This window comes from Plutella xylostella, chromosome 28, assembly GCF_932276165.1.
Source record: "Plutella xylostella chromosome 28, ilPluXylo3.1, whole genome shotgun sequence".
Classification (NCBI taxonomy): Eukaryota; Metazoa; Arthropoda; class Insecta; order Lepidoptera; family Plutellidae; genus Plutella; species Plutella xylostella.
The window spans coordinates 6566956-6589918 of NC_064008.1; the positions used below are offsets into that span (position 1 = coordinate 6566956).

At 37.9% G+C, this 22963-nt stretch overlaps 1 protein-coding gene and 1 long non-coding RNA gene across 3 annotated transcripts in view; one reads left to right on the forward strand and one right to left on the reverse strand.

Moving 5' to 3' along the window:
* The window catches only part of LOC105390555 (anoctamin-4), a 47307-nt gene that overhangs the window by 21744 nt on the left and 2600 nt on the right, over positions 1 to 22963 (forward strand). For both annotated transcript variants that reach the window (XM_038111220.2, XM_038111221.2), the window contains 8 exons: positions 2069 to 2212; positions 10585 to 10751; positions 11157 to 11266; positions 13830 to 13917; positions 15222 to 15339; positions 16313 to 16429; positions 20714 to 20778; positions 21077 to 21099. In XM_038111220.2, the coding sequence (XP_037967148.2) occupies positions 2069 to 2212; positions 10585 to 10751; positions 11157 to 11266; positions 13830 to 13917; positions 15222 to 15339; positions 16313 to 16429; positions 20714 to 20778; positions 21077 to 21099 (832 nt within the window). The remainder of the gene's footprint in view (positions 1 to 2068; positions 2213 to 10584; positions 10752 to 11156; positions 11267 to 13829; positions 13918 to 15221; positions 15340 to 16312; positions 16430 to 20713; positions 20779 to 21076; positions 21100 to 22963) is intronic.
* LOC125490801 lies at positions 7773 to 8902 on the reverse strand. Its single transcript, XR_007267917.1, has 3 exons — positions 8730 to 8902; positions 8453 to 8618; positions 7773 to 7906 (listed from the first exon to the last, which is right to left on the reverse strand). It is a non-coding gene; the product is annotated as an uncharacterized LOC125490801 (long non-coding RNA).

Sequence of the window (22963 nt, forward strand, 5' to 3'; positions counted from 1 at the left end):
ACGTCACACGGTCTGTAGTTCAGTTACTCCACGCTTGGGGTGCTGACATCCGTGAGTGACAGGTCCCGAGCTTGAGCGGTACTATTGAGTCTTGAAATGATTTTATTTTACGTGTTTCTCGATCAAAATGAAGTTTTTACATTATTGTATGTAAGAGTGATAATAGAAGATTTGTGGACGGAATCAAAGTATCTTTTCACGCGTACTAGTAATATTTTAAATTATATTTTATTTTACTTCTAGAACATTCTAAATTGCTGGAAGCGCCATTTAGTGTCAAATAGAAGTACTAGTCAGGGACGTACTCAGGCCGGATAAAAAATAAATAGGGGGCGTCATTTTTAATATGAATTAAAGACGTAGTTTTTTTAGATTTCCTAAAATTCCTAACGACACTGCATTGAAGCAGCAATTAATTAAATTTAAGTCACAGACTGGGTCCAACAAAATACAGCAAAGTATGTTCTCTAAATTTTAATGCAGAAGACATACTAAACACAAAAAAAGGTTTGAAAAAAATAAGTGAAGGCGCTTTCCCTAACATTTCATCACAAGAACAGCTAACTTAAATTAATTACTAAAACCATTGATGTAGAAAAAAAGGTGGAAGGAATCTCGCTAAGTAAACACTGAGGCACAACAATGGCGGCGACATGAGAGTGTGGGTGCGGCGTGATTATGATTATCAGCCATAAATGAGGATTGGTTGCAGACACTAAATGCACGTATATTATCCAAGAACAGCCACCTTTATGTAATCATATCACACACCCCTCCAAACCAATTATAGAGGAATATATAAATATTAGATGCAGGCATATTATTGCTACTTCCAAACACAACAGAGTCAAAAAGTGATAGCATTTTAATGAGACTCTTTTACAGGTGATTAATATTATACCTGACATTAATCACCTGAAAAGAAAAGAAAACGATTCTGCTAGCGCAACGTGCTTTGGAGAGCACGTTGAGCTGTCGGTCCCGATCGCCATCGGTGTTTTGGTCCATACTCACATACGGTATTACTCAATCGAGCTAAACTGTCGGGTAAAAACCATGGCATGGACTTTCGTTCACACATTCAGCTTTGATTTGTCGAGTAGGGCGCGTCGTTTAGTATTCACATACATATTTCGAGCGGCTTCGAGTAGGTTCGAAGAAAATTTCTTTCATTTAATTCCATCGAGCCGGCTCGGCGCGAGCCTTCGAGCTGTGAGTTTTTACTGTTAAGTAGGTAGGTAACTATTTAATAAATATATTAAATATGTTCTAATTAATTTAGATTTTTCCTGTTTCACTTTCCCCATACTGTATTTAATTTACCTGACCATTTAAACCCCCCATTTTATATTATGTCTTTGTCCGTCCCAGTCTACCAGTTCGCAATGACAAATTAATTTCAAATACATTACGTCATTTATAGTCTTCTTTGGCCTTCAGATATCATATGAGCTACGCAATGTATAACTACCGAGGCTACTTTTTCTACTCGAACTTAGCGTCCGGCACCCGCGCACCTCAGCCTTCAACCCCGATTAGTGGCTTCATCTCATCCTATATAGAAAACGAAATATGGCAGCTCTACTATGTATTTGCTTTGTGAGAAATTGGCACTAAATATACAGGGTGTCCCATAAGTGGCACGTCACAGTGACACTGGAGGTAAGTAAGCCTAAGAGGCACCTAATAGACCTAACATGCCTCCAGTAAAAGACGTGGTACTTATGGGGCACCATGTATATTATGTATTTTATATAATATTTTTTGACGACCGAATGGCGTAATGGTTATTGGCCTGACTACTGAGCCGATGGTCCCGGGTTCGATTCCCGGCTGGGGCAGATATTTGTTTAAACACAGATATTTGTTCTCGGGTCTTGGATGTGCCCGTAAAATGGCAATAGGCCCGCCCCCTATTACATTGGGACTAACATAACACTCTGGCGAAAAGTGGGTGCAGCAATGCACCTCTGCCTACCCCGCAAGGGAGTACACTAGTACAAGGCGTGAGTGCGTGTTTTTTTTGTGTGTTTTTTTTTATATAATATTTTTTCTTCCCTATCTCCAGCTAGTGAAACACATTGTATATCTTCTAACGCATCTGGAGAAACACACTCTGTTTATGCACTACGAGCGGCATATCGTAGTGAGATACACGTTCATCACTCTGATCACTAGTCTGGGCTACCTTGTCTACCAGGCGTACTTCCATGTATGTATTTTTAAACGTTGAAATATTTACTTACTATGTTAATATTGTTAGGATTCTATTAAATTAGAATCATGAAGCCATGCGCAATTTATGCTTGAGAACAAGATGCCGGTGAACGTCAAAAATCGCCCACACCATAGACATCTTTCTTCTGTTCTGTGTTTTGTTCCTCCAAATAAGAATGTAGGCCACATAGGGTATTATGATAAATTTCTTCTAACAGTATATATTGGAAACTACCTTCCTAACTTAACTACCTCTTTGTAAACTGCCTTACAGTAATAGGGAATGTGCAAGTGGTTCAAATAAAGGTCAAATATATATCCTAACTAATATTATAAATGCGAAAGTAACTGTGTCTGTCTGTTACTCTTTCACGCCAAAACTACTGAACGGATTTGAATAAAATTTCGTATACATATGGCTACTTTTTATCCCGGAATTCCCACGGGAAAACTTTTTAAGGCGAAGCGAAGCGCGCGGGAATAGCTATTATTTATAATAAACTTTGTTATTTCATAACTACGACTCCATCAATATTTTTGATTATAATTTATTTTTGAACAAGTAAATGAAGTTGAAAAGTACAAAAAAACTTAACGGTAAATTCTAACTTCAGAGAAACGTCACCCATTTTCTTAGGGCGGATGTGACGTCAAAATTCTTTATACAGGGTGTTGCAAAATTGGTATACTAAGCCGAAACCTACATGTGCAACATGGTATATCTAAGCCTGAAACTGAAATGAGAATTTAAAAATTCGCGAAAAAAAAAAAACATTTTCCATATAAACTTTGTTGGTCACGTGACTTTTTACTCAGGAAAATATTTTTTTTTTTCTCTAATTTTCAAATTCTGATTTCAGTTTCGGGCTTAGATATACCATGCTGCACATGTAGGTTTCGGCTTAGTATACCAATTTTGCAACACCCTGTAGGTATATCAATCTGAGAATAATAACTTCTTTGGATTTACGGCGGAAGTTAAATAAATGTCAAGTGTAAACAAAGAAATGTTAATGTCACCCAGTGTTTGTGATGCTCGTTGTGATCAGATACGATGGATCACATAAAAATTCTTCCAATAGATCCTAGCCTCCTATAACCTCTCCACTTCCTGTTTGATATGCTTGTTTGTTTGGAAAGTTTAGGACTTTTTATATTTTTTGTTGGTAGTGTATGGGCTGCCACTTGTTGTTCTATTGTAATGAGGCGTAAACAGCCATTCGCTAGTCAACGAGCCACTCAAATATGCTCCATATTGCAACACAATAAAATTAAATTAGTATTGTAAGTATTATGACATGAACATGACACAAGTTGCTCTTTCTACTTTTAGGTTATAATGGCAGTCGTTAGTATATTTCAAAAGTTGTTATTTTTTTCTAAATTCAGTTATGGAAGAATTCTCGTAATCAGAAGAACTGGACACATTAAATTTATTACGCAGTATGAACGAGTAAACTGTGGCCACCTGCGGAAAAGGACAGCAGAGACTATTGAAAAGTCGAGAGCCGTGTGCCCAAATATTAGGGAATATGCATTGTTGGATAAATATATTTAATAAAATAAATATTATATAGGTTTTTGCTCACGTGAAGGTTCAAGGTCCAAAGCTCGGCGTGGAGGGCCCTCCCGATGCTTGAGTAATCCGTTTTAATCTTGAGGTTCTCACACAAAAAATCACATGTCCACTTATAATCGTATACACAAATATAATGCCTAATAGTAGCTGGTAATATTTAACCGAAAATACAAATATTGCGAATATCGAGACCGCGCCGAAATACAAGAGCAGATAACCCGACGAGAGGCTGCCAACGACTGAGTAGACTGTCAAAAATAAAAGAACCTACCCACATACAAATATAAGAACCTACCCACATACAATTATTAAAGTGTTCGTCGGTACCGAACATTCTCCCGCCTAAGCAGTAACCGCTGCTTAAAAATAAATAAGTATACAAGTATATACGTACAACCGATTTTTTTTTTGTAATTAGTCTAAAGGCAGTCTAGATAGCCTACCTATTGCCCGCTTGAGCGTTGCTCCATTTGCAACCCGAATATCCGCTAATCTGACCACACCATCCGATCCTGGGTAGAGTTTAATTATCCGACCACGATTCCACTGAAGAGGAGGGACGTTGTCCTCTTTCAGCAGAACTAAATCACCTTCCTTAGGAGGAGAGGTGGAGTCCGTCCATTTGACCCGCTGTTGCAAAGTGTGAAGATATTCTAAGTGCCACCGATGCCAAAAACTTTGTGAAATTTGCTGTAACAGCTGAAACCGACTTAATCTATTCATCTTCACATCTTGCAACGGATACTCCGGTAGAGCATCCAGCGGATGACCGATAAGAAAATGACCAGGGGTCAATACCTCCAGATCATGAGGGCTTGAGGAGATGGGACACAAAGTTCTAGAGTTCAGTACGGCCTCAATTTTGCAGAAAACCGTGCTAAGTTCCTCAAAAGTTAATTTTGTTTCCCCTATGCACCGTTTTAAATGAGTTTTCGCCAATTTAACCGCAGCCTCAAACAAACCACCCCATGATGGACAAGCTGGAGGATCAAAAATCCAAGTAATACCGCGCTTGGACATATTATGACCGATATAATTTTGATTTTGTTCCAAAAAACGATAAACTTCCCTTAAATAATTATCAGCACCCTTATAATTAGTGCCACAGTCCGACCGAATAAGGGAGGGCAAGCCGCGCCTTGACACAAGCCGAGACAAGGCGGCAATAAAAGCCTCAGTAGATAGTTCCGAAACCAACTCCAGGTGAACCGATTTTGTGGCCAGACACACGAACACGCATAAGTATGCTTTGGTGATTTTCGGATTCCGTAACTTATGTGTTTTGACCTGGAAAGGTCCAGCAAAATCCGTACCGATACCTTGAAAAGGTCTAGCCGAAGTAACGCGATCACGAGGCAAATTACCCATCAATGGCTGAGTCGTCAGGCCTTTCAATTTGTAACATTGAATGCACTTAAAAGTGACATTCCTGACAGCTCTCCTAGCTGAAAGTACCCAAAAATTCCGTTGTAATATAGCCGTAAGAGCATTTGGTCCCGCATGACAATTTTTCAAATGCAAATCCAAAATTAAAAGTTTTACGAAATGTCCCGATTTTGGCAGAAGCAAGGGATGTTTTGCTTCTAATCCGATCTCCGCATTTTGGAGCCGACCGCCAACGCGCAACAGTCCACGAGAGTCTACGAATGGAGTAAGACTCCTTAAATTGCCTCTGATCTGCTCGCCGTTACCTAGAGCTTCAATTTCCGAACCGAAATGTTTCTTTTGAATCAAACTGACCCAACAAAGTAAGGATTCTTTCCTTTCTGTCACCGTTAAACATTGCTTGGAAATCCGATTATTTTTATTTTTACAATTATGAATAAATCTCCGAATCCAACCTGTAGCCGATATTTTAATATGTTGAATTAGCCCGCGAGCCTCACCAGAAATGCATGACATTAAATAAGCTAGTTTCTGTGAGGGTGACAAATCCGTACGATTATCTACCAAGCTGTCAAATAAATTATTAAATCCGACCCATTGATCCAAATCACCCGTAAAAATAGGTAACTGCAGGGTAGGTAATCTCGACACCAAAGCCTCTGAGTCGAACCTGTGTCCGTCTGACCGCGGCTCCGACTCGTCCGTGGAACCGCTCGTGCTCCGGCGTTGTTTTAATTTTTCATACATTAATTTGTCAAAAGCTTCTAATGCCCTCACATACTCCTTACGTGCCGCTTCTAAAATTTGATTTTCCGAATTATTTTCCGGGTCCGCGAGTTCAATTATTCGTTGATATGAAGCTTCTAAACTCGTAAATTCTGTATTAACCGTTAACAGTCGAACAGAGACACGGTTGACATGTTCAGGTCGATCCAGTAAGTCAGCACTGTCAATAAGCCATTGAAGTTTTACTTTAAATACCGAAAACGATGCTCTCAAAGCCATATTACAATCTTAAACAATAAGCAACGCAACAATACCGAACTCGATGGTCGGTTATGAATATCACCTCACTTTATAACGTCAATATTTACTAACTCCTGAAATTTATTCAAATAAAACTTTATCCCGTATTATAAGTATAATATTTACTATGAAATTAACCAGTTATCTTTAATCAAAAAGCTATAGTTACTAAGAAATCGAAGTTACAAAGTGACTAAACCAACCGCCATTTAAATTCACAATAATATTAACTACACTTCAATATTACAGTCGTAAATTATTCAACATAAAGTAACTAGGTACTTTCTCAGGTCGAATCACCAAATCACCGACCAAATCTCACCACAGCAATACTGCACGATTAGTTAATAAATAGGTAAGTATGTTTAACTTAAAAGATAAATGATTCGACGCCCATAGCGAGCTGAGACAATATGGTAATTACTAACGTGAGACGTAATTGTACCTACCGAATATCTGAGTTACAATAATAATCAAATTATAGCCGTAAAGTTAAGTAGTTAGCTACCGTAGCTACCATAGTACCTACCGTACGAAAACCAACACAAATATAAGTATTGACCGAACCGAAATAAATATACCTATACTTAGTACAATAGAAACTGTATTCCGAAAGTAAAATTATTACGTAAACAATATGCAATGAAGCTAACCGAATTGATAACGCCGCCCTGGAGGGTGATTCGTGTCACAAAAAACAACTTCGTTTTCATCTCGTTTTCAGATTTTTACGAACGAGCTATGAAATTGCGATTCACATGGCACTAAAAACAAGCTACATAGTAAGATCGTTTCGAGATCGCAAAATGAATGAACGGAATGGAGAATGACGCGATTCATGTCATTTTTGTTGAACTTTTTGATATCGCTTATCTGTCATATTTTGACGTTTTAGCGATTTTAAACTTGCGAAGAAAAGGGTGAAATTGTTAGATCGTTTTCAGAAAATACTGCTAAAAGTGAAATTGACCTTGTACGCATCTCTCCAAGATCTTCAAGCCATTTTTCAGCCGGACAGCCGTCCCTACGAGATACGTTTCCATCTTTACCGAATTCGTAATTTTCCTTTATAGTAAGCTTGTATTAGTGATATTTATTTGATTGGTGTGGGTTTTGGCCTGAGGCCCTCGCAGAATGAGGAAGAATATTTTAACCGAAAGCATACACATTCCCTCAGTGTGCAAATTGTAAGTTAATGAATTAAACACATTGTAATGCATGTATATTTTATTTATTGATAGAACTAATAAATTCTATGAATTATCACAAATACTTAAAAAAATATAGGTAGTAATTAGGTCCCTTTACCACTTAATAAAGCTACAGATAATGGCAATCAAAGATTAAAGTCTTATTATTTTTCTCATATTCTCTCCTATAGGTTGGCTGGTACAAAATGCTTTTAGCCTTTTGTATAAGTAATTATTAATACTTATATATACAATATTTTGTTAACAATTATTAAACTATTATTGTATATAGGAACTTAGGTAATCAGTAATCACAGGTGCTCCTCTGTTTGAATTGACGCATGAAGAAGAGGAAGAAGAGAGGCGTGAGGTCATTGAAGGCTAGGCGCATGCGCAGGGACGGGATCCTCCCGCGCAGCAGCCGCAGCAGCGCCGCGCTGACCGCGCGCTCCACGCCGGTCGCGGAGCCAGAGCTTCACTGGTCGCGCAACTGCGTCGCCGCTAAAATCTGTGGATTTTCAATTTATAGTTAAAACATATACCTACAAAAATATTTTGTACTTATTCCGATATAAATTATGTCACTCTCACTCTCACTCTCGATGGCTCGTTGACCCGAAGTGGATCTTGGCCTCCGCTACCAAAAGACGCCACTTCTCTCTGTTCTGCGCAAGTTCTCGCCAGTTGTCCGCTTTGAGCTCGCGCAGATCCTTCTCCACCTCATCTCTCCAGCGATACTTGGGGCGACCGACTGGCCTACGCCCAACGGGTCGCGCTTCGTATGCCATCCTAGCCACCCGATCCTCTCCCATTCTTTCTACGTGCATACGTATTATTTTACTTTAAGTCTGGTCTTGATTGTTCCTTTCATTAGCCTAGAAAAGACAAAATGAAAAGTTCAGTATGATATTGTTCTAAAAAATTACAGACAGATACTAAACAAAACTAGGCTGTAACATAAATATTCAACACCAGTTTTCCTAAGACATTATTGGGGTAACAATGAAGTTAAATTCTATTCTATTATTTAGCCAAACATTTAGGAATAACCTACCTTTTTCCATATGAGGAACCCTTCCTCAAGAAGCCTCTCATTGACTGCAGCCTGTCTCTTCATTACTTCAGCTAATCAGCTATCATTGTGAGGGCTGAAGCCGTGGCCCTCTCACAACGCAGTTGCTCCTTCTGCTACTCAAGCACATCGGCTGCTGCTTGTGTTTCTAAAACAATTCAAAACAGAAATTGGATACATCGTAAATTACAATACCTTCTTGACTACAACCGGTAACATTTATATTTAAAAAAAAATTGGTTAATACATTGATACTTACATGTCTCAGTCGTATTTCTCTAAGTAAGTTAAACTTCCTTTCTTCTTATTTTCCAAAAAAACTACGTTGACACGAAAATGAGCAAAGAAAATCAATGTTTTTATGGAGAAAACATGGCGGCTGTCAAAAGTGCCACAGGTTATGAATTTCTTCAACTTTGAATTAAAAAGCTGTTTCTTGATACTTGCTATCGACACTAATTCGAACAAAATATATTGTAGGAACAAAATTATTTAAAACAATTAGTGGTAATATTTATAATTTTTGCATGGCAATTAAAAAAAATATAGTTTCATTCATTTCACTCAAGCCATCCAAATACGAACTAGCGATATGAAAACGAGATCAAAGTATGTGTGCTATGAATCGCGTTTTTAAACATTGCGGATTTCATCTCGTAACTCGTTCGTATCGCTTTACAAATATTTCGGTTGAGATGTGAATCGCGCCCCTGAGCTAACCTCAAAAACTTACGTAACACGAAAACCTAATAATATAGCCGTATTAAAACCACGCTCTGCTACCAAAATGTTGGATAAATATTATATTTAATAAAATAAATATTATATAGGTTTTTGCTCACGTGATGGTTCAAGGTCCAAAGCTCGGCGTGGAGGGCCCTCCCGATGCTTGAGTAATCCGTTTTAATCTTGAGGTTCTCACACACAAAATCACATGTCCACTTATAATCGTATACACAAATATAATGCCTAATAGTAGCTGGTAATATTTAACCGAAAATACAAATATTGCGAATATCGAGACCGCGCCGAAATACAAGAGCAGATAACCCGACGAGAGGCTGCCAACGACTGAGTAGACTGTCAAAAATAAAAGAACCTACCCACATACAAATTAAGAACCTACCCACATACAATTATTAAAGTGTTCGTCGGTACCGAACATGCATATATTTTTTTATACTCTTATTCGATAGTTTTACATCACTTTATAATACTTAGTAAAAAAAAATCAACGCCAAAAAATGTTATTTAAGAAAGTTAAAAATTTACAACCTATACGACCACTTTAAAATGACCGTCACTATGGGCTGAGAGTGACGTCATAATCTTCTAGTTCCACGGCTCATAATAACTAGTAGCTATTTACGAGCTCCCATTGCAAAACAGCCACTGGTCACACTTTATTACCATTACAAAACAGCCACTGATCACACTTTATACACTTCCTTTTTCGTTTGTTACCATGACAACATTGGTTTGTTGAAAATACAAAAGTACTCTGTGATTACTTGATTAGGTAAATCAAAAAATCTATGCCGACTTACGGGACTCATTATTCTGAGCCGTGAAATTAAAAGATTATGACGTCACACCAGCCCGCCATCCTGACGGGAATTTCAAAGTGGTCGTGATGGTGTAATTTTTTAACTTTCTTTAAAATACCTTAAATTACTTATTTTGGCGTTGAATTTTTTTTTAACTATAATAAAGTGATGTAAAACTATCCAATAAAAGTATTAAAAAAAATTATGCCTATTCCCTATTCGTATTAAGATTTTTAAAAAATGCACATGTTGGATTTTTTAAATTGGATTTTGCGCCACCTTAATTTGAGAATTTAAAAAAAATAGCTAAATTATCGAAGTACCGGCTCTGTACTTTATCAAATTACCCATTAATATTGTAAATGCGAAAGTAACTGTGTCTGTCTGTCTGTTACTCTTTCACGCCAAAACTACTGAACGGATTTGAATGAAATTTGGTATACATACGGTATAGACCCTGGGAAAAAACATAGGCTACTTTTTATCCCGGAATTCCCACGGGAAAACTTTTTAAGGCGAAGCGAAGCGCGCGGGAACAGCTAGTCTAATATAATTATAATTTTGCAGGGCATTGGCTACAGATCTCCGATAGAAAAATGTCAATTCCTCTTCATAGAGTACTACTACCACATTTGTGGCCCGTTCAACATTTGTCTTCACGAGATACTGGTGGCATACTTGTGTGTGATGATAATAAAACAATTCCTTATCCCTTCATTGTGGTGGGCTAGCAGGTATATTACATCTACATTTTATGGTATTTTTCTTTTCGTTATCTGTATGGAAAATATTAAAACTTATGACCCGAAAGTTCCGATAAAACAAAGATGCATAATAAGTAAATTTTATAACACCTCTTTAGAAAGATAATTTTGGAGTAACTGGCCTACGTCGCGTCGTAGCCCGTAGCAGATTTCGTAGCAGCGTAGTATAATTCGTAGCAGCGTGTCAATAATAATAATAATTAATTATTATTATAATTATTTTTTTGATATTCATACTGAAGCAACAATTTTTTTCAAAACTTATTATCACCATTATCACTTCGTAGAAATAATTAAAAGTGTTGGGTATAAAATTTAAAGATCTCAATAAAATGTTGAAAATCTGTTTCTTTTAAATGTTTGTTTTGTTTGCAGAATCGTGACTTGTAATAAGACGTGTTGCACGAAGTACCCGGCATGGGAGAGAGAGTTACTTTTGGCACCACTCACAGAGAAGATGATCATGGATAGATATGACTATATAAGTAAGTAAATATAAAGGCCGGTCCCCTCCGTATCAGAAGGTCTATAGGAAATTGCCTATGGTAACAAATGAGCGACATGCTGCTTGGCAAAGAAAGGCTGGGAATGACGGAAGGGAGGCCACGAACAGGCAAACGCAGTGTGGGATGCCGTCCTGCCCGCTGGACTGACGACCTTAGGCGGGTAGCCGATAGTGGCTGGATGAGGAAGGCCGAGGACCGAATGTGGCGCTCCTTGGGAGAGGCCTATGTCCAGCAGTGGATGATTGTTAGCTGGTGATGATGATGAAGGGAGGGAGCGTCGCATCACCAACGTATCGTCCTCACGTGAACCACTCGCGGGCAGCGCGCTTACAACGCAAGGCAGCATGTTTTCACCAATGACGAAAGAAAAAATAGAGGACCCGGCATTAACATCGTTACTTAAAAATATACCGTCGTCTCTTTTTAGTTTAGTTTTGTCTTTGCCTAAAATGACAATATTGCGGCCGGTCGCCATGTTTATTGGCAGCAAACCAACCAATGACGAAAGAATCGTCATTGCAACCAACAAACCAACAAGCACTTCAGTTGTCAAAGCGACTTGCTTGTTCCAATTTTATCCAATGACGAAAGAAAAAAGAGCCGCCATTTTAGTTGGCACAGAGTTTAGTTATGCACGCTTTTTGGTGGGTATGTCAAGTCCTCTTTTCTTTCATCATTGTTTTTCACCGAGTGGTCCGTGCGTGGAGGGCATGCGACTGAGGCGATGCGGTGATGCTGCGTACTTGATGTAGTGAGCGCATACTCATACAAGTTCATATGAAGAATACTAACCGTACGAGGCGAGGCGAGGTCAGTAAGCTGAAATGGCAGTGGGCCGGATACATTGCTCGAAGGTCTGATGGTCGGTGGAGCAGAAGAGTCCTAGAGTGGAGACCACGTACCGGCAAGCGCAGCGTTGGGCGGCCCCCCGCGAGATGGACGGACGATATAGTGAAGTCCGCGGGGATGCACTGGATGCGGGCCGCCTCCGATCGGACAAGGTGGAAATCATTGGGGGAGGCCTATGTTCAGCAGTGGACGTCCTATGGCTGAGATGATGATGATGATGAGGCGAGGCGAGGCGGTGCGGAGTTGGAGTTGTTGTGAGTAGGGTGGCTCTAATGAGCTATATGACCATTAGGGCTGATTTTTCAACTGTCAGATAAATGTTGAATGGATAACATTTCATTTTCTTTACCCTATATTTTTATTACCTATTCAGAAAGGTTATAAAAAATTAGAGGACCCGTATTTTTTATTTTGTATATACATTAATTTTTGCATGTTATTTTTAACTTTAAAGTTAATTATTTTAAAACCGGAAGTGACATCACATATTAGGCTCAATTTTTATTTTTGTCTATTGCCTTAGTCTCAAAAAAAAACATAAATGACACTGACAAGTGACATTTAAACTTTGTTTACATGCCAACCAACAAATGGGTCATTTTCAAATGACATTGATATTTCTGATGATACAAAGTAGGTACTTATCATGTAAAAAAATAAGCAGAAGCATTTTTTCAGCTATGTAGGTGGTGGCACGCTCTGGGACATATTAAATAGAGGTCATCTCTTAATAAGTACTAACCATTTTATATGATAAATTAAAAAAATAGTCAGAAAGTGTCATAACAGAATTTATGAAAATGACCCAAATAAACAACAACGGCTCGATAAAACGTCAACGTCAATCAAAAATGAAAGTGACAGTTACTTTGTTTTTAAATCTATAGGCTTTGATCATCAAAATGCATCGCACCTGATGCATGACGTCATCAGTACTTTTTTACTATTTTATGATTTTCTCGAAAATGATACATCCAAAAAATACAAAAACATTTTTTTTGTGGCCTTGAGAGCTAAATCTCGAAATGGTTTTCGATTTATAGCAGCTTTAGTTTTTTGAAATGTTGTCCATTGAATTGAAATTTTATTTATGGCAATCTTTCGGGTGTTCCAACAATTTCTATGTCATCTGAGGAATAAAATTGTTGCTGTCACTATTGATAATTGTGCAATATAATTCATCGTCTAGGGTTAATATTGAAGATTGCGCAACTTATTTTGCTTATAATAAATCTTTTATGAATCTATACATAAATATCGTAATAATGTATAAGTCTGCTACGGACGGACTATGTTCCGTTACAGGGTCGGCCTAACACAAACATTCAGTCGCGAAAGCATCATAATTATTCCAGAGATAACTTTTATCTGAATATCGAAAAATCAGTCCTTAGTCAAATGACGTGTCAAGCATGACAGCTGCATACGAATATTTTTAAATTGACTAAGGGCTGGTTTTTCAATGGTCAGATAAAAGTTATCTGAGGAATAATTCTGATGCTGTCGCGTCAGAATGCTTGTATGTGACAATGACAGGAACTATTTTATTCCTCAGATAACGTTTATCTGACTATTGAAAAATCAGCCCTTAAGTATACGAATCAAAATACTGGCCCTTACTAACCGATCTGTTAAAGGATTTCGTAGATTTTGTGTGCCCAGATTGTAATCTATATTTATTTGTCCTTCACAGTTGATCAGTTTGCGTTTTTGGTCACGTTTGGCATCGTGTTTCCGCTGGCTACCATTCCATGTTTACTGTGCAACTGCTGGGACTACAAGTATGTTATTGGATACCTATTAAATATATATATATATATATATATATATATATATATATATATATATATATATATATATATATATATATATATACTCGTATATAAAATCAAAATTGAATCTCTTAGCTCGTAGGGTTGCCTGGAAGAGATCGCTTTTAGCGATAAGGCCGCCCTTATCGTATTATAGATTTTAAGTCTTAAATGTTAAGTATTTTAAGTGTTTTATGTACAATAATAAAGTTATACTACTACTACTACTTACCCCTATTATCCGGAACACTCACAAATATTATAATGCAATCACATTAATACAGGATGGAGACGATTCAGTTTTTATTATACAGGGTGTTGCAAAAACGGTATACTAAGCCGAAACCAGCATGTGCAGCATGTTATATCTATGCCCGAAAATGAAATCAGAATTCCAAAAAAAATTGATTTCATTTTCGGGCTAAGATATAACATGCTGTACATGTAGATTTCGGCTTACTATACCCTTTTTGCAAGATTTTGTAGATATGAATGGAATGTAAATATGGATTAGAACAATTTCTCAATTATTTATCTCCCAAATTACCATTGCCTCCTTAGCATAAACTCACTAAGGTTGCCTTCATCTTCTTTTCTTCTACATACCGCCTTATATTAAATTGATAGCCATTTAAAAGACTGGTAACGCCATCTATTAGTCAATAGCGCGCTACAATATCATTCATCAGTTCATTACTTGTCAAAACCAAACTTTTTAATAGCCAACAAAGAATGTTTTATTTAACGGTTTCTGAGATTTTTTTTTAGCAATGTATAAAAACGTGTGTTGTTTATTATGAAGTCAACTTATATATCCTGTAAGTTAGCAAATTGACTTCAAGAAATTGGGAAAGAAAAGGAATAGAATATATATATATAATATATAGATTTCACAGAACACAAAATAACAATTTTGTACAAAGGATAAATTACTCAATAGGCCGCCTTATAGCCAGAAGATCTCTTCCAAAGCCAAGAGCCAAGTTAGATGTAATATGTATATACCTTATTTATGACGGCACCATAGCTTAGGCGGTAGTGAAGCTGCTTCCGAAGCTTGGGGCCGCGGGTTCGAATCCCGCCCAGGGCAAACATTCGTGTGATGAGCACTTGTGTTTGCCTTGTGTCTGGTTGTCCTTTATCTATTTAATTATGTATCTTTTTACGTATTTGTGTGAATATATCAGCTGTCCGACCGCCATAACACAGGTTCTGCCTAGTTTGGGGTCGGATGGCCGTGTGTGAGATGTCCCCACATATTTATTTATTTTCAGTTACACAGCCAGATTGTTCCTTATGAGGCACAGGCGGGCCCTGTTGCCCAGATTCGCCGGCATTGGGACAGTAAGAGGAGCCCTTCTCACCATTGGGTTTATGACTATTTGGCTCCATGTGAGTGTTTACTATTGATACTTTAAAAGCTTATACAGTTGTATTTATGAGTGGCTTATTCTAAACTGTAATTTGAAAACTGCTCTCTAAGCTATGTAGATTTAAAGTTGACGAAAGTATTCAATTCTCGTCCCATAATTATTAATAGTGTTAGGTGAATTGAGCTGACAACTCAACGACTGCATAGGTGTAGATTTGAATTTATCACCTATGAATATGAATTTACCTCTTATAATAGAGTCTTCGATCATATATTTACTCGTATATCCAAGATACACCAACAACGCAGGAAAAACGGCCCGGCAATTAAACAGCGCTTATATTCTTGATAAGCGCTGTTTCACTGTGATGTCTAGGTGAAATAAGTCTTTAGTGAATTCGGTAAGGTCGATAATTGTAGAAAAATATTAAATATATTTTTCTACAATTATCGACCTTATATATATGTTCTATACATATATGACAGGACGGCTTGGACGTTTTGTAGTCACGAATGAATGCCATATCTGCCTAATATGCTCAATACAAACGGACCCTTATTACAATGCAAATAAAGTAGAGTACTTAAAATGACACATGAGATATTATTATAATGGTATTTATTTCTTTGTAACAAGTATCTGTCTTGGTACTCTCGCGGTCCACTTTTGGGCGTTGAATTTGTATGGAGTGTGGTATCTTGGATATGGTATATGATCGAAGGTCGGGGTGTATAACACTTTTCCCGCGTAAAAAGCGAATTAACGAATACTGTCTGTTCGCGACTGCAGCGCCGCGCCGCGCCGCCTGGTGGCGGTCGGCGGAAACTGAAAACAAATGAATGAAAGAATCCTCTGAGAGAGGCCTGTAGAATTTTCACATTCGATCTGAACTCGTCACGAGACGCATTTTGTATAATATTCAATTTTCTATGTAAAATAAACGTTATATCAGTAAAACCTATGGATTATTAATCGCTTCAACACTGTCACAGGCCGGCATGATCGCGTGGCAGACCAAGATAGCGGAACGCCACGTGTACCGCGCCTACTCGCACACGTACAAGAACACCAGCTACTTGCAGTATCTGGGCGTCAACTTTACCGGCTCCGTGAGTACTGTGTAGTGTTTACATCTGTGTATGACCATTCTGTCGTCTCGAGAATCGCACACGCATGTCGCGGGGCGCGGGGGGCAGTCGCCTACCGGCCGCGGTGGAGGAAAGACGTGTGCGATTGTTGCGAGCCGATATCTCGGTTACGTGTCTGTTTATATCAGTTTAATAGTGAACACTACATACTGCATTAATGAATTTTGTAAAACCGACATTATGTAGTAAAAGCTTATTATAGTATAAATGATTATCTAAACGACAAAAACGCGTGGTCTTGTCCACCTCAGCTAAGGCATTTGGAAAAATGAAATGGATATGCTTGAGTAAAATTGTATTAACTAGATATAAGTAAAATTGTATTAGTTTTAAGCAAAAAGTTGAAAAGATGCTCAAGGAGTTTCTTTCGCCATTTCTTTCCTCCTCTTAATGACGGGGCCTTTGTGAAATGGTGGTAGATTATGACTTTTGACAAGTAATTCTAATATTCTACGTCAAAAAAATAAACGATTTCATTTCATTTCATAATGTGAAGCTGCTTACAGACCGGCCACAGTGGGATAAATAGCGAATTTACGGGGACATTTCACATTACGTAAAATAATTATGTTTAACTACATTAATATTTTAATTATTCATTATATTCACTTAATTGAAGTGTTTTAAGTTGATAAAAAAATTATTACTATAGGTTTTTTTTACATTTTTAGGACTCAAAAATAATAATAAAAACGCTAGTACATACAAAAATATTTATTTCGACAAACATATAAAATATGTATTTTTACATGTCTAAATCAAAGATTGAGAAGTCTTGATCGCTGTCTGGTGACTCTTGTTCGTCATCTGAATGAACGTCATGCACACTGAGACTGTGTGAAGACTCGGGTTCCTGGTTCTCAGTCTGTGTCTGTGTCTCAACCACTGGAATTGTTATCAGACTCATTACTTCTTGTGGTATTTTCTTTATATTTCGTTTCGGCAAGGGTCGAATATTTGATATAATCATATCTGATGATATAAGAAGTGTATGAAGAAGATCTTCCATACACTCTTTTCTACCCTTTTTTCGAGTATTGTGCTCTCGAAAGAAACGGCATTCTTTGTGTCGCGCTTCCAATGACTCTTCGCTTAGCTGTCCTATTGGAACGAGAAGAGTGTCCATTACGTCTGCACCGTGTATTAATATTTTATGCACACTAGCTGGCATTTTATACCAATCGTACAAGTGCACAAATAATCTCGCTGTCTCTAATGCGTATTCTCTGAACTTCTCAGTGCTTAACTTGTATCCACAAGATATAGCCTGCAAGATGACTGAAAAACGGGAAATCAGCGACTCATCCACCTTAGTTATTTCTGCAGCCTTTTTTGGGTCATTAAAAAACCTCCGGGCAGTGTTGCCATCGTTTGTGTTCCCTGAGCCTTGTTTGACTGTATCTATAAGAAGACCAGTGTTGGTACGAAACTTCGTGATTATGTCACTTTTTCTTGCCTCCAACTTTGCTCTGTTTTCTTTTCCTCTACACTGCCACTCTGATTTGTCACCATCGAGTTTTAGTTTGTACGCAATGTGTAGAATGCATTCGAATAAACGTATATGGGCGTGTAAAGTAGACAGTCCGTATTGAAAGGTGCTTGTGTGGCAAGGTCTTTTTAAAATGGTGTTTAAGTCATTCATTTCACAGCAGCTTTGAGTAGATGGGTTTTTGGCCAAAGTGTTAGCTACTTTTCCATCAAGCATCGTTTTCAGTAAAATGTGTTCAATAATAATGTATTTGTCACCAATAGATATGCGGGTAGGAGTCAATTCCAATATTTGCTTTTCCATATATTCATTCTCCTCCTGTATTAATTCCTTCGTCTCTTTCTTAAATTCGAACTTAATTGGAATGCAAAATCTGGTTGATGCTGAACGCGGATTCACCCAAACGATTTCATCTGCATAATTTTTCACTATCATCTTCAGTGGCACGATGGAAGTCAAAAATAAATCAGAATCTGATGAACCGGGATTCTCTTCAAATTTTTGTTTGTATAAAGAATGACCAGAGCTTCCGTCAAAACCCCATTTGTATGTCGCTTGTAAGGTAATATTATTCCGATCTTTAGCGACTTGTGTTATAACATCACTTTGAACTGTGGCCAATCTTTGCACAGTATGGTCAAGTAGGCTCTGCAGTTTCACTTCTCCCTTAGTTTCCGTAACAATAATGTTTTTAGGATAGCACTCCTGTTTGGCCATAAATACCTCATTATAAGAGGGGTACAGGTCACACTGTCTCTCTTTTGCACCTTTTCTAAGCTTTAGGTACTGAGACTTAGTCAATTTTAAGTCTATTATAAGAGCCAACGCTTCTTCAGGAGTATACTTAGGAACACGTCTTTTGCCCGTGTGTGTTCTCTTCAACACTCTTAATGTGCGTGGACTAACTTGAGTGGCTTTTTTTATCACATGCGCTACGTTTCTCTGTCCATTTTTTGCAAATCCTACTTGTGTCGCAAAGGCCAGTTCTTCAGGACTATGGCTCAGAACCAAGCTCTCTGTGCGCCTTCTTTTAGTTCTTTCGCATGAAGAGTCAAAATTCTTTGTTGTTCGGACATGCTTCTCGGGTGTTACCTTAGTAACATGTTTCTGTGATTGCCTTTCTGTTGTGAATAGATCCCGTAGAAGCCAATCTTCGTTTCGTTTTAAAAAATTATTCTTATTTCGTCCACTAGCTTTCCAACGACTAAGAATAAAATTTTGAACGAAAATAGCGATATTTTCTTAACAATATCTTCTTCTAGGTAATTTGCCATCTTTCCAGAAACATATTCAGCCATATTCTTCCTTACAGCAACAGTATTCGCTTTATTTAAGAGAGTTTGATTCGAAAGAAGTTCATACAACTCATATCGAGTCACACCCGCTCCGCTACCTAATGACAAAGAAAAATTATTTAATAATAGTTACGCATATCTACGCACATTCTTGTAGGTATTATTAGAAAGCTAAATGAGTACACAATCATTTAAAAAATATTTTAGACCGGAAAAAAGGGGACTTTTTTTTTCCCGTTCTAGTAAAGTTACAAAATTTAAAATAAATTCGTATTTTTCTTCTTACAGCTTTAATCTCATATAAAGTACTGGTTTTTGCGTCAATTATAAATTAATTAACTTTGTTACTAACCTGAAGAATTGGCAGCCATGGCAAACTAAAAATAATTACACTTTTAAACACTTTAAGTACTTGCAGCGAGACTTGAAACACACGATCGGTTGCGACGACAAAGCGCAACTGAGACAAGTTTCAACCTGCTCTCGGATAACTGGCTGTTATCTTGGACACCTTTGGTAGTTATCTTATTATTGTTAATTATTCGAGCCAGGTAAATATCTGGCTGTCTCTACGTGATCGTTTCCTTTTGTTTCTTGACGTTGAGTTTTATGGTAATTGTCCCCGTAAATTAGCGATTTAAGCCACGGCCTAACGAACGCCAACGAACGGGTTTCGTTGACCTTCGTTGCTGCAATCTGCCCTGTATTATTTTTATGATAAATATCCATGGTTGGGCGTTCATTGGGCGTTCGTTGGGCCGGTCTGTACGCAGCTTAAGTGCCCACCAATCGGTGTCGTACGTGTACAAATGAATTTCCATAAACTTATCGGAAGAAACGGCGTCGGCAATGAACATTTTTAAACAAGAATACTGAATGCGATGCGTCCGTTGCGTCCGGTGCCGAAAGGTGGACGCTTACCTTTATTCAGTCCTCGACCTTCCTTGCAGCCACAAACCATAAAGCAGGGCTATTCTAAACTAGCCTTTACGTCTTATCCAGAAAGAACGCATGTTACCAATTCTGATAGTTTTCTATGGAGATTTTGTAAGCGCTGCTGCTTCTGAAATAGTATGAAACTGGCATATCGACGTAGGTAACCAGAGTCGCGAGCACAGGATTCGAAACCTCCGTTTACGTTGCGTATCTTTAACTGTCACTGTCAAAATGTAAGGCAAAGTTAGTTCCAAAAGTGACATTGGTTTTTTACGTTTAGCGTTTGGTAAAAGTGACCCTTCGTGTAGATTCGAAAATAGTATCGAATCCGGTGCTCGCTGCACTGTTTACCTAGTTTTAATACATATTTATTTACAAAATATGTATTGTGCTAATGCAACTATGCTGCGAAGATGTGATAGCTTCTCTAAAAAATGTTTGACCATAACCACAAATACTAAGCTGCACATTCGAATTTTCGAGTCTATCCAATCTCTCAATCACTCTTGCTGTTGTTGTTTACAGTTGTACAAAAATAAGACGCTTGCAGATCCGGAAATTTCGAAAAATTATTCAGCAAGCGGTGGAACGTATGTTATTTTTAATATTATTAGTTTGTAGTTACAGAGAGTCTATTTTGACCTAACCAACTAATCATCTTACCCCCTTAAGCCCGTCACAGACTTAGCTATAATATATATTAATATTTTTATAGCTAATATTAATATTTTTATAGCTAGGCATATTTCTTTATATTTTCTATACATTTTCTCAGTGACCGCACACTCAGCTATAATACCTATATATTTCTGCTTTTGAACTGTTTTGTCACTCTCTGACAGAGAACAATTTACATTTTGTATTCTAATCTTACTTTTCTTTTTATAGTGATGCTGAATGCTTTGCTCCAAGTAAGTATTTATTATGTTCACTAAAAATTATCCATCGCTCGGATTTACTCGTATGTATAATAATGTGGTTCTACCTTTTTTGGCATAAGATTTTTTTGCCTAATTTCGTATTGCATAGTAACGTTTGGTCAAAGTCTCGTTACGCCGAAAATCGTATGGCATAAATCTCGTTTAGTAAAAAGTTATTTCGCATAACATTGTTTAGCCTAATAATGGTATGGCCAAATCTTGAATAGCCTAATAATGCTATGGCATAGGTTTATACAAAGTAATAATATTCGTTTGGCTTTAACTTTGACGGAGCGTCTCCCTACATAGCGCAAACTGGTGCCTTGTATTGTTTCCGCTGTTTGGAAAACGCTCCGCTCCGCTTCGCTGCGCTCCGCTTTGGTTTTGATGAACATGTGCACCTAACACGCTCCTCCTCGCTTTGCTCGTCGTCGCACCTATTTTTAGGTTTCGATCTCATGGGGTTTGTGATAATTATATTGGTCGTTAACTTTCGATTTTTTGATCATACAAATCGTGATTTTCGGGATGTAGGAGAAAAATACCACAATTTGTACATTTACTACATACTTAATATATTATTTATTAAGATAACATTAGGAGAAACAAGATTATACATAGGTATAGACGAACATAAATTTGAGCAAACGAAACTTAGGTGTTTAAAGATTGTGCCGAAAGAGTTTTAGACGAAACGAGCCTTATGCCACATAAGTCTTGGCAAAGTGATGGTTCGGACAAAAATGTTTAGACCATACGAGTTATGCGAAATGAGTTTTGGTCAATAAAGATTATGCCAGATGAGCGGAACCCATAATAATGTACATATGTAGGTACTTATAATATTTTACTGAATAAAAAATGTTTAAGGATGGACGGCTCTTAGGGCCACTTGCAGAAACATATGAAATTTTAACTTTAGGGCCACTTGCACCAGGTGGCTTAAGTAGTTACATAATAGCTAGGCTACTTGACTTACCTATATCAAATTTGGCGCCATAAATAAGTATTTTCTGTAAGTATTTACCTTACAAAACCTAAATATATCGACTTCACGAAATAAATGTCGATGGTTACATAAATTGAATTACAAAACCAAAAATATATTATATTTAAAAAATGAACCCTGAAAACGCTATCCGCCATTACGACAGGATGTGATGTCGGAAAGGCTGAAAATAATGTCATTCTGACATATTGTATCTATTCTCGTAGCTTTGTTGTCATTAGTTAATGTCAAATAATTGTTTTCTACCCGTGTGTCGTCACAGAAGTGATAATTTATGAACAAATAAAGCCTCATATTCACTAGGCGACAAATGGTCGCAGAACCTGTCTAGGCACATGTCGTCTACGTGTCGCCGCGACGTCGCGCTCTGTTCTGCGACGTCGCACGCGACTATACAGCGACATCTACGTGTCGCAGAACAGGTTCCGTGTTTTGCCTCGCGAGACAGAACTTCCTGCGACATCAGTCTAGCGACTGCTGTTGCAGAGTGTGGACGCGTGCGCGACTTCTAGTATCAATATGCCCGTAGAATGGGGAAAACAATTAGCTCTAAAATTTATTGAATTCCTCGGGCGACATCTTGGCGGAGACTGCTGGTGTGGACAAGCAGGCTTAAGCCTCGAATTCACTAGGGCACAAGTTCTGAGACTATTACAGAACATCTACGGTGTGTGTTCTCAGAACATTTTGGTAACATGTCGTGATACATGTTGCTTGTCCACACCAGCAGTCTCTGCCGACATGTCGCCTGAGGTTGTCGTGGCAGTTAGTGCTGCGTGCTAGAAGTCGCGCACGCGTCCACACTCTGCAACAGCGGTCGCTAGACTGATGTCGCTGGAAGTTCTG